General features: G+C 37.8%; 1 protein-coding gene across 2 annotated transcripts; it reads right to left on the bottom strand.

Moving 5' to 3' along the window:
- On the bottom strand, positions 1–6,502 carry zmp:0000000881 (probable serine/threonine-protein kinase DDB_G0277165). Of its 2 annotated transcripts, none has more exons than XM_046877424.1 (5): positions 6,395–6,488; positions 4,356–4,501; positions 3,995–4,133; positions 3,790–3,897; positions 1–3,050 (listed from the first exon to the last, which is right to left on the bottom strand). In XM_046877424.1, the coding sequence occupies exons 1-5, from the start codon at positions 6,461–6,463 to the stop codon at positions 1,941–1,943; spliced, it is 1,572 nt and encodes a 523-aa protein (XP_046733380.1). In that variant the 5' UTR covers positions 6,464–6,488; the 3' UTR covers positions 1–1,940. The 2 variants fall into 2 exon arrangements, with proteins under 2 accessions (XP_046733380.1, XP_046733381.1); XM_046877425.1 differs by having other exon boundaries at positions 5–3,050; positions 6,390–6,502.
- Between the last annotated feature and the right edge of the window lie 3,989 nt (positions 6,503–10,491).

Genomic DNA, 10,491 nt, shown 5'->3' with positions numbered 1-10,491 from the left:
GTAAGGCATGCATATCACCTTCATAGAAAGCTCATAGAAACAAAACCCTTATGCCACTTCCAAGTAATATGAAGAGTCTTATGTTCTAATAAATTCATTAAAAAATACATTATTTGAGACAAAATTTTGAAAAACAAAAAAATATATAAAATCATCAAAATGTCACTCCAGCCTCTAGATGGCAGTGTTGTCTTCCTGTTCCGTGTTTTATGACGCTGGACAAACAATTCAGGGAGTAAAATCATTGTATAGTATTGGATAAAAGAATAGTAAGTATTGGAAGAACAAAGCCAATTATTTTTCATGCGATTGTAACATAGTTTGGTGCATTACCAAAATCTGGACAAGCCGCATTTACACCAGGGCAATGATCTGAGAATTAGGATCAATTAGTAAATCAAAAACTACTAATCCCTTGCTTAAATATGACTCCAGTTACAGAAAAAGTCCTTTTTACATTTACACTCGAGTAAAAAGAAAGTTCTCGCTGAAATCTGTAACCTAAAGGAAGTGATATATGAGAACTTTATATGAATAATGGATGAAGTTCAGTGTTCCATTCTTCTGCATTTCAGACCTTCAGTAGTAGAGGACACATACTTAAGAAATGTACATAAGTACAGTAACAAAGTAAAACTCCTTTTTGATTACATTTTTTATTTTTACTGACCACCACTGCCAACATACAAAGAAAAAACATGATTTTCAGCTAAGAAAGAGTTTATTGTACCTGCTAAGACTCTTCACAAAGCTTTTATAAACCTTTTTCAACATTTATACTGCAAAGTCCATGTTGACAGAACAGAAATATTATTTAAACAACGTGCAATTACGCATCGCTTCATTATATGAAGAAAAGTATTGGGGCATCTGGTTCTTGATGATAGCATGATAGGATCAGATGTCTTCAGATGCCCCTCAAAGAGAGGCACAGACTCCAGTAAAAAGAAAATGCATCTATAGATCTATTTGTAGATTTGTTTAACTGCTTGTAAGGCTGCTTGATTGGTGGTTCTGAGCTAGCAACACTAGCATCTAAGCAGCTAGCCACTTATGGTATGTAGCTAATATAGTAAAAGTGTTTTAGATTTATTACATGAACAAAAGTATTAGAACACATGACTTTTCTAGCCATGAGGTTCTTCCACAAACCGTTAAGATGACATTAGATTCGGTTATATGAAATTGTCCCTTCACATGAACTAGGAGAAACACCCCAGGCCTCCTCACCTCACCTACATCAGTACCTGAATTTATTAACATACTTGTAGCTAAATGAATCTCCACAAATCTCCACAAAATCTAGTGGAACATCTTTTCAGAGGAGCGGAGATTATTATAACAGCAAATGGGGACTAAATGTGGAATGGAATATTCAAAAAGAAGCGTACCAATCTTATGCTCAAGTGTCTACAAACATTTTGCGTATATAGCCCAACTTTTCCGTTGTGTTAATAAATGAAATGTAAAAGTATACTGGATGTATATTAAATAACAAAAAACAAGTATCTGAATGCATAGCTTTCTCTTTGCTGGATATCTGTGATATTTTCGTGAATACTACACATTGCGTATAGGCATCATTGTAAGTGACAGCACAGCATGTTGGGTAAATTAAAAACGTGTTTTAAAAACTATATACATATAATAAACATACTGACACAGATGGCCATTGTGGAGAAATATGTCATTTATAGGATATGAATTCTAAAAGTTTGAAATCCACCACCTGGACTCTTTTCTCTCTCAGGAAACTTTTCCACTCATTTCCCTTTGTCATGGCTCCTGTTTTTATCATTCACTCTTTATTGTAAAAGCAACATTCCAGCCCAAGCCCCAATGGTTCACAGGTAGAAAGTCTTCATTAACACAACGTAATAAACTGGAGCATTAATGCTTAAATGATTTGTACGTATTATGTGCACATCTTTGCGTATAAATCACTTGGTAATTTTCATGTCCTCATACTTAATGACTTTGCCGTTCCTCGTAACTATATGTTTAATTTCCATTTGGCCGGTGTTGTCGTCATAACATCGATGAACCACTTCTCCGTCTGGTGGCAAAGGACAAGGAATGGACATGTTTGAGAACTGATTGGCCATTTGCTTTGTGTTAATAGGAATTAAGGGTTGAGGTCGGGGTGATGGGCTGCGGTTCGGACGTTCAACTGGTATTTCATGTTTTTTTGCTTCTGGCGGGAAAGGTGTTGGTGGACGCCATTTTTGCTTTGCACCGAAATCTTCAGCCCCTGTTCTGCAGGGATTTAGTTGAGCTCCCAAACCTGCTTGTGGCTTTATTGCTCCTGTGAGGTGATTTGCCCCTTGAATTGGCCCGTGATTTGCCCCTTGAATTCGCACGTGATTTGCACCTTGAATTGGCCCATGATTTGCCCCTTGAATCGGCACGTGATTTGCCCCTTGAATCGGCACGTGATTTGCCCCTTGAATCGGCACGTGATTTGCCCCTTGAATTGGCATGTGATTTGCCCCTTGAATTGGCCCGTGATTTGCCCCTTGAATCGGCACGTGATTTGCCCCTTGAATTGGCATGTGATTTGCTCCTTGAATTGGCACGTGATTTGCCCCTTGAATCGGCACGTGATTTGCCCCTTGAATTGGCATGTGATTTGCCCCTTGAATCGGCACGTGGTTTGCCCCTTGAATTGGCCGGTGAGTTGCCCCTTGATTTCCGCCATAAATTGCTCGAAGTTGCCGGATTTCTCCGATAACTCCAAACATGGAGGCTCTTTCTGCTGCGTTCACGATCACCATCCTGGACACCACATTACAGTAAGGATTCTCTTTCAGACTCTCTTTAATCTTGATGGGATTCACGCTGTTGGTTGGAAGCCTGACCCGTGCGCAAAGTTCTGCAGTCATCTTACCCATGGCCCATACGTCTGAACGCTTGTCCCTGACATTCCCTTGCTGGATCTCGGGAGCAGCGTAGGCCTCGTTGCCCAAGTTTATGGCAGAGCTTAAGCCATTCCGAAAGAATTTCGCCAGGCCCATGTCAATGATCACGGCGCGATGAGATCCGTGCTCGACCTGTTAGAATGGGAAAAAAACAAAACAAAATGAGTGTGAGTGGAGTTATTTAATCACGAGTAGTTTCAGTCTCTCTTAAGGTGTCAATTCAAGTCATAAATCAAGAAGCTTTTATTGTCATTTTCACCATATATAGCGGACACAGTACACAGTGAAATAAAACAACGTTTCTTCAGGGCTCTGGTGCTACATTAACAACATAGAACTGTGTGCAAAACAGCAACAGGTTTGAATTGTGAGCAGATCTTACTAATTTATATTGGTTCTTCCCCAAACTAGTAGAAGGCATTTAATTGTACAGGACGTCTTTGGATGCATTAGCATGACATTTTCCCTTCACTTGAACTAGGAGATCGGAGCCTGCTCCATGAAGATCTGCTTTACATTGGTTGGAGTGGAAGATCTTCTGCTGTAAACTCTATTGAACACTTTTGGGATGAATGTGAATGCTGACTGCACCCCAGGCCTCCTCACATTACCTGACTTTACTAACACCATTGTAAATGAGTAAGAAGAAATCTCCTTAAGCCTACTTGTTCTTCCCAGAAGAAAGAAAATGATTATAACAGCAAACAGGGACTCAAATTGAATGTTCAAAAAGCATCTTATCTCATCGTCAGGTGTCGACAAACTTTTGTCCATATAGTGTAAATAAGTAGCAGTAACTCCCCTACATCAAATCAGGCTGCTGTTGATTCAGCATTGATTTGATTTTGTGCTGTTGTGCCTTAGGACTCACCATGATGTTGTCCGGTTTGAGATCCTGGTGGACGATATCTTTGGTATGCAGGAAGGTCAAGCCTTCGCACATCCCAGTGATGATGGTGGCTTTTACTGCCTGAGTCAGCTGTAAAGAAAACCACAGCAGCATTTTTTGTAAAATGTACAATGATTTTGAGTGACTATTTTGATTTATTATTTCGAACTCAGTTCTGAAGACATACCTGTATTTTGGATTTCTGTACGTTAAATATTGCCGTCTCCAGATCCTCACCAAAGATGAATTCCAGAGGGATGTGCCACTTCCCGTCGTCCAGCCACGGCTTCCCGAGGAGCCTCACCACATTGGTGTGTTGTGCTTTCCTGCAGTTTAAAATAGGAATAAGCTTTATTACATTGTGGGGTTTTTTTTCTCAAAAAAACGTGTTTCCAATTAATAATCCTTACATTTAAATGGCATGTAGAGTCAATACAGCTAGAGGAAAATCACAACCTCTTTTATAATCTCCTGTATTGTGAGCTGTAATTAATATTTTTAACTAAAATTGGAACCCAACATCTATGAGGAATCTTAATGTTACTCACTCATAAACACTGCACTCTCTTGTAAGTTGTTCCTTAGAGATTAAGTTCACAGGCACCTTCTTCAGGGCAGCCCAGGTGTCTCCATACTTTTGTTTGTACACTTTCCCAAAGCAACCCTTTGCCAGGGTTTTGGTGGAAAAATCCATCTTAAATAAAAAAAGTGTTATCATGAATATCCATTTCCATATTTAGAAAGTGACACAGGTTTCATTTTTGTTTCAAGTGGATGAACAAGGAACAAAGTGTTTTGATTAAGATGAGGTGAGTCACAATAACAGACTCTTACAACCAGCACAAAGATTCAGCACAGGAACATTCACGAGGCTTTTTCACATGAGTAATAAGAATTCAGAGTAAGATATTTTTCTTGTCTGTAAATAAAACACTGTAGAGTTTGTGTTGCATGTGTGTTCAGTGTAATGAAGGTTTTTCCTGGATTACTGGATTCTTGTGCAAAACTAGGGGCTGGTGTTTCTTTTGTGCATTTCTACATTTATCTCTAAATCTGCAGTGGTCTTAAAGTAACTTATGTGATCTTTTCTCACCTCACCTCACCTCACCTCACCTACATCACCTCACCTCCCCTTATTACCACGCACCCCCATTTACCCAGATCTCTCATCTCATCTCATCTCATCTCATCTCATCTCATCTCATCTCATCCCATCTCATCTCATCTCATCTCACCTCACCCAACTCTATTACCATGCACCCCTATTTTCCCAGACCTATCATCTCATCTCACCTCATCTCATCTCACCTCACCTCACCTCACCTCACCTCACCTCACCTCACCTTACCTTATTACCACGCACCCCATTTCCCCAGATCTCTCATCTCATCTCATCTCATCTCATCTCATCTCATCTCATCTCATCTCATCTCACCTCACCTCACCTTACCTAACCTTATTACCATGCACCCCTATTTCCCCAGACCTATCATCTCATCTCATCTCATCTCATCTCATCTAATCTCATCTCATCTCATCTCATCTCATCTCATCTCATCTCATCTCTTCTCATCTTATCTCATCTCATCATCTTATCTCATCATCTCATCTTTAACATCATTGAAATGGTTTGTTAAATTATATTATAAAATTTTTATTATTTTTAATTGATATAAAAATATTTCTTTCTTTCTTTCTTTCTTTCTTTCTTTCTTTCTTTCTTTCTTTCTTTCTTCTTTAAACTTTCGTTCTTTCAAACTTTTAAATGTTCAGGCTGGCTTTGTGAAGCCCACCACCATTTGTCAAGATGAACTTCAGCTCTAACAGAGCAGAACGTGTTGTTTTCCTCAGCACACAGCGTGTGAGGAGTTCGGATGTGTTCAGGCTCGTGCTGAGTAGGCAGTTCAGCCTGAAGATGCGACCCAGCCCTCGCCTCAGGCAAGTTTTGTCAAACAAAATCAATTCAAGATGTCCGCTTTAATCACTATTACAGCATTACTGGAATTTCCAGCTTAAATATGCCAAGAGGACATAAAAGACGTAGAGGCAAATCAACATTGTAGAGGAGGAGGGTGTACAAACTTTCAAATTGATCTCTCTTTTGCTTTAATTTGGTTGAAAGTGCTATAACATGCAATCTTTACATGGGTTTGCCTGCTTAAAACAAACGTGAAAAGCGAAATCTTTCAATCTTTTCTTGCTATACATTTTTATCATCAGTATATGACATAAAAACACAAAGCTAAAGTGATTCTAATTGTCTTTATTACACCTGAATATATGTATTTAGTTTATTCCAACATTAGCAGAAGAATATGATGGATTTCTAAAACCTGACCACTGATCAATCCAAACACAGCTTTCAAATTATTCAGTTTAATCCAGGAACAAAAAAATCACTTATAAAACTCCTGATCTAGTGTCAGGACATTCAGCCAATATGATTAAATAATCAAATGTACAATATTAGTATTTAAAGTAGATATTATGAAGACAATTAAATACTTAGATCATAGAACATATTTCTTATGGTAATATTCCGAATCTGATCATGAAGGCATATGAAATAGAAATGTACATACGTCACCTTACGGAGCTTTGGGCAGCAGTTGGTGCCAGATGAAGAAGTTTTCTCAGAGTGAAAGCTTTCTGTCATATTTACATGAGTGTGGGTGGGTCTCTCTCTCTCTCTCTCTCTCTCTCTCTCTCTCTCTCTCTCTCTGTGTGTGTGTGTGTGTGTGTGTGTGTGTGTGTGTGTGTGTGTGTCCTTGTCGTACCTGTTGGTCCCGTATGTCCGATGAACATTGCACCACATTATTATTATTTTTATTTTTATTCTATTAAGATCTATCAATTTTAGATGTTCGAACGATCGAGTTGGTGATTGATTATACTACTATTTTTATTATTATCACCATGTAATTAATTAAAACTAATAAAAAATACATTGCAAATATACAAATTATTTTAGCATTGTTATCGTATTGTAATAATTTGCAGCACATAATTAAATGTATTGATCAGTTAATTCCTATTTATTCATTAATTTATTATACACAGTTCTGATTGTAAATCCAAATTTTTCATAATCATTTATTTGTTAATTTGGATGAATAAATAATATACCTTTTAGACATGAAAATGGTTTGTTGGACCAATTAGCAGGATTGAATAGTTCACTGTGTAGGACACTTTGAGTTTAAAACTGTCTAAATATAAAAAGACTTAATAACAGTGATAATAGTAATCCAGTGTTAAACTAGAATCCAGTGGATTTAATGGTGGTTAGTTTTATGGCCTCCAGTTTTTTGGGAATTTCTTGAAAAAATAAGCATGAATACGATGTAGACAGTGTGCTCAGTGATGATCAGAATTAAACATTCTCTTTAACAGTATCTGAAGTTTTTGGCTAATGGTTACATAATTTATTTGTAAGACCTTCATGACTCTAATCAACTCTCAATTTGGAATAAAAAGAATAGCAAAGAATAAAAAAAACAATTCAATTTCCCAGGCTGAGCACGATGGAGTTGTGTATAACAAATTATTGATAAAAATCCATGGCATAATTAAACACATTAAAGTGACATAAATAAACAATCTTTAGTGAACGCTGCTCTTTTATGACTTTTTCTCTGTATGTTTGACTAATTGTTCAAACTTTATAACCCTCAGTTGTTATATGTATGTGTGTTATAATGATACCAGCCACTGGAGGGCAGTATTATCTTGCTACTTAGACAGGTTCCTGGCACCACGCCAAACTCTTGATGGGGTGAAATGAGGGCCAGGGTTATAAATTCACCATGAAATCTTTACCGCCTGCCAAAAATACAGTGCTTTTAAAAATGTAATGACATCCGACTCTCAAAGATGAAAAGGTGCGTCTGAGGACATGGCGGAAGGTGTGACCGGGGGGGTGGGTGCGGCGAAGGAGTGGCAGGGGATGACATGTATATGTCAAAGTGCTTTCTTTTTAAAAATTATATCCTCACTGCGTAATATCCTCACTGTGCTCTCATTTCTCTTCTTCTTACAGACGAGTAGTTCTTCATAGCGCTTCTGAGTCGTGCTGAAGTTCCTCCTGACTCACACCGAGTTCCTGTCATCACGTCGCCTGAGCACACTGTGTCAGGTGCATGAGTCAGGTGATTGTTAACACAGGTGAGAATTTCCCGAGCTCTATGAGGCAGAACATCAACAGTAATTAGTCACTCTCCAGTTTGTCAGGATATGAAAAATTTATCCTGTTTGGTAATATAATGAAATATAGCTCACTGTATAAGGATTCAGAAGCCATGAGATTCAAAATATATCTGTAATAATCATAATTTGACACATTAACCTATGACAACAAACACAATTTCCGCAGTACAATATATGTATTATACTCTAGCATTAGTAACTCACTCCCCCCTTTATTGTGAGCATCAACACAATGCAATTATTCAATCATCCAATCATGTGGCGGCAGCGCAATGCTTGAAATCATGCCGATACAGGTCACATTTGTTAGTGCCAATCATGCTGGTTTAAGCATTTACGAAAATCTCCTTGGATTTTTCAAGCAAAAAACTGACAATGTGGTATCAAAAAGTTGCTGAATCTGATCTACATATGCAAAAGGATGGTTCCAGATGTTCTGTGCAGGCTCAGAAATCGTCATTTGAGTTCTCTTCAATTTGGAGAAAACGTTGAGGATCGATCTTTAAAACAACTCGATCTGTTCATCAGATGTGGAAGTGAAATTTTAGGGTTATAAATGATGCAATACAACTTTAAATTAGATCTGGAAATAATAACAGGAGAAAAGTTGTGCGAGTGTAGATGAAAGATTAGATGCTTTTTTTAATCCGTTGTGTCTAATATATGAGTTTCACCTCCTGATGTTCAATTAAACAATTGTTGTGGATTCCCGAGCTCTTTGTCGGTGTCCAAACTGCAGTGGTGATAAATTCAATCGGCAAAACAAAGCCAAGAACCCACGAAGAATCCATCTTATTTATATAATTATTAGTAGATGCATTATACTTTTATTATTTTATTATATTTAAACCAATAATTTGTGACCAATATTTGATATGTTGATCAATTTCTCCTCGATAAACAGTTTCTCGAGCACGTTCTCTCAGCCCTGCTGTTGCTACGTGAATATGACGTATCGCAACACTACCCAGACCGAGGCGTGTCCTGAGAGTCAAATAGAATTAACATGGCAGAGGTAGAGCTGTAACTTCCTGGTGACAGAACAGGAAAGAAATTGAATGCATTGAATTGCATTGCGTTGAATCGAATCAAAATCGGATCGCACTGCATTGTAATTGGGGTGAATTGTATCACATCGCATCGGTAGCTGCTTCATATGTGTATTTAATGCATCACATGTTGGCTATGCATTGCATCAGCTTTCAGTAATGGAGATGCACATCCCTATTGAATAACATAACAATATACATCATTTCTTTCAGTCGCTTGGAGTTTGACGTTATTCACGCAGTTATTTTTTTATGAATCGGATATAAAATGATTAATACGCGCAGTACATGTGCAGTTTATCAGCCTCCTTAATCTAATTAGTGCTGAACAAATCTGGGCCTTAATGCATTTCTGTATTAGTCTGCAAAATCTTTTATACGTAACATAAATTCTATATAAACGTCTTTCTAGAATATTCTGTCTGCAGAAGAGAGTCATTACAAGCCTGTCTGAGATTATAAAGACCTGCTGAAGGACACAATCTGTGTTTTTTGTCAGAACTGTTATGTTCTTTTTTCTTTTTTTGCTCGCTGTGTTCATGCTTTCCTTCAACACGAGGTTTTAGCCAACCAAGGAGCTGCTTTGGTACTGAGAAGCACATGGATTTAATCCCCAAATCACCTCTAATCTACAAAATAACCTTTTAATCTATCAAATTGCTGCATGATTCAAGGCTTGATGGAGATTTCTGAGAAACGAGGGTCACATGTGCACCACGGGTCGGAACCAAAGCAGGTGTTTAGTAAACTGCAGTCAGCTGTAACTGATCACTCAACAAATAATATTCACACTTTTAATAAATTATGCAGCCAAAAATATTGGTACATATGATTTTTCCATCCATACATGTTTCTTCCTTAAACTGTTACTACAAAATTGTTTAATGTGAGGTAGAATTTTACTTTCTCCCACTTCAACTAGGAGACCCAGATCTGTTCCAGCAGGGAAATGCCCCCTTGGTACAAAGTCAGCACCATGAAGATTTGCTTTACATGGTTTAGAGTGAAAGATCTCCTGCTATAAAGCACTGACCTCAAACCTACTGAACACCTTTTAAAATGAATGTGAACGTTGACTGCACCCCAGGTCTCCTCACTTCACTCATCAGTACAGAACTTTACTAACACCCTTGTGGCTGAATGAATCTCCACAAATCTACACAAGGACCCACAAAAATCTAGTGGAACATCTTCCCTAGAAGAGTAGAGGTTATAATAAGAGCAAATGAGATACGAGCAAATACGGCTCTTTCGGTCAGGTGTACACAAAAAATGTGTCTATAAAGTGTGGGTTAGATTGAAATTTCTACAAATCAAATAAATTACATATAAAAGTAGCAGGATTTTATGAGGCATTCAGGCTCTATATCATGCTAATGAGAATACACAGAGCAGGAGGCTTTCTGGAAAAGGAAGAAAAACAAATTAA

This window comes from Silurus meridionalis, chromosome 21 (assembly GCF_014805685.1).
Source record: "Silurus meridionalis isolate SWU-2019-XX chromosome 21, ASM1480568v1, whole genome shotgun sequence".
Classification (NCBI taxonomy): domain Eukaryota; kingdom Metazoa; phylum Chordata; class Actinopteri; order Siluriformes; family Siluridae; genus Silurus; species Silurus meridionalis.
This window is presented reverse-complemented; position numbering and strand designations above follow the sequence as displayed.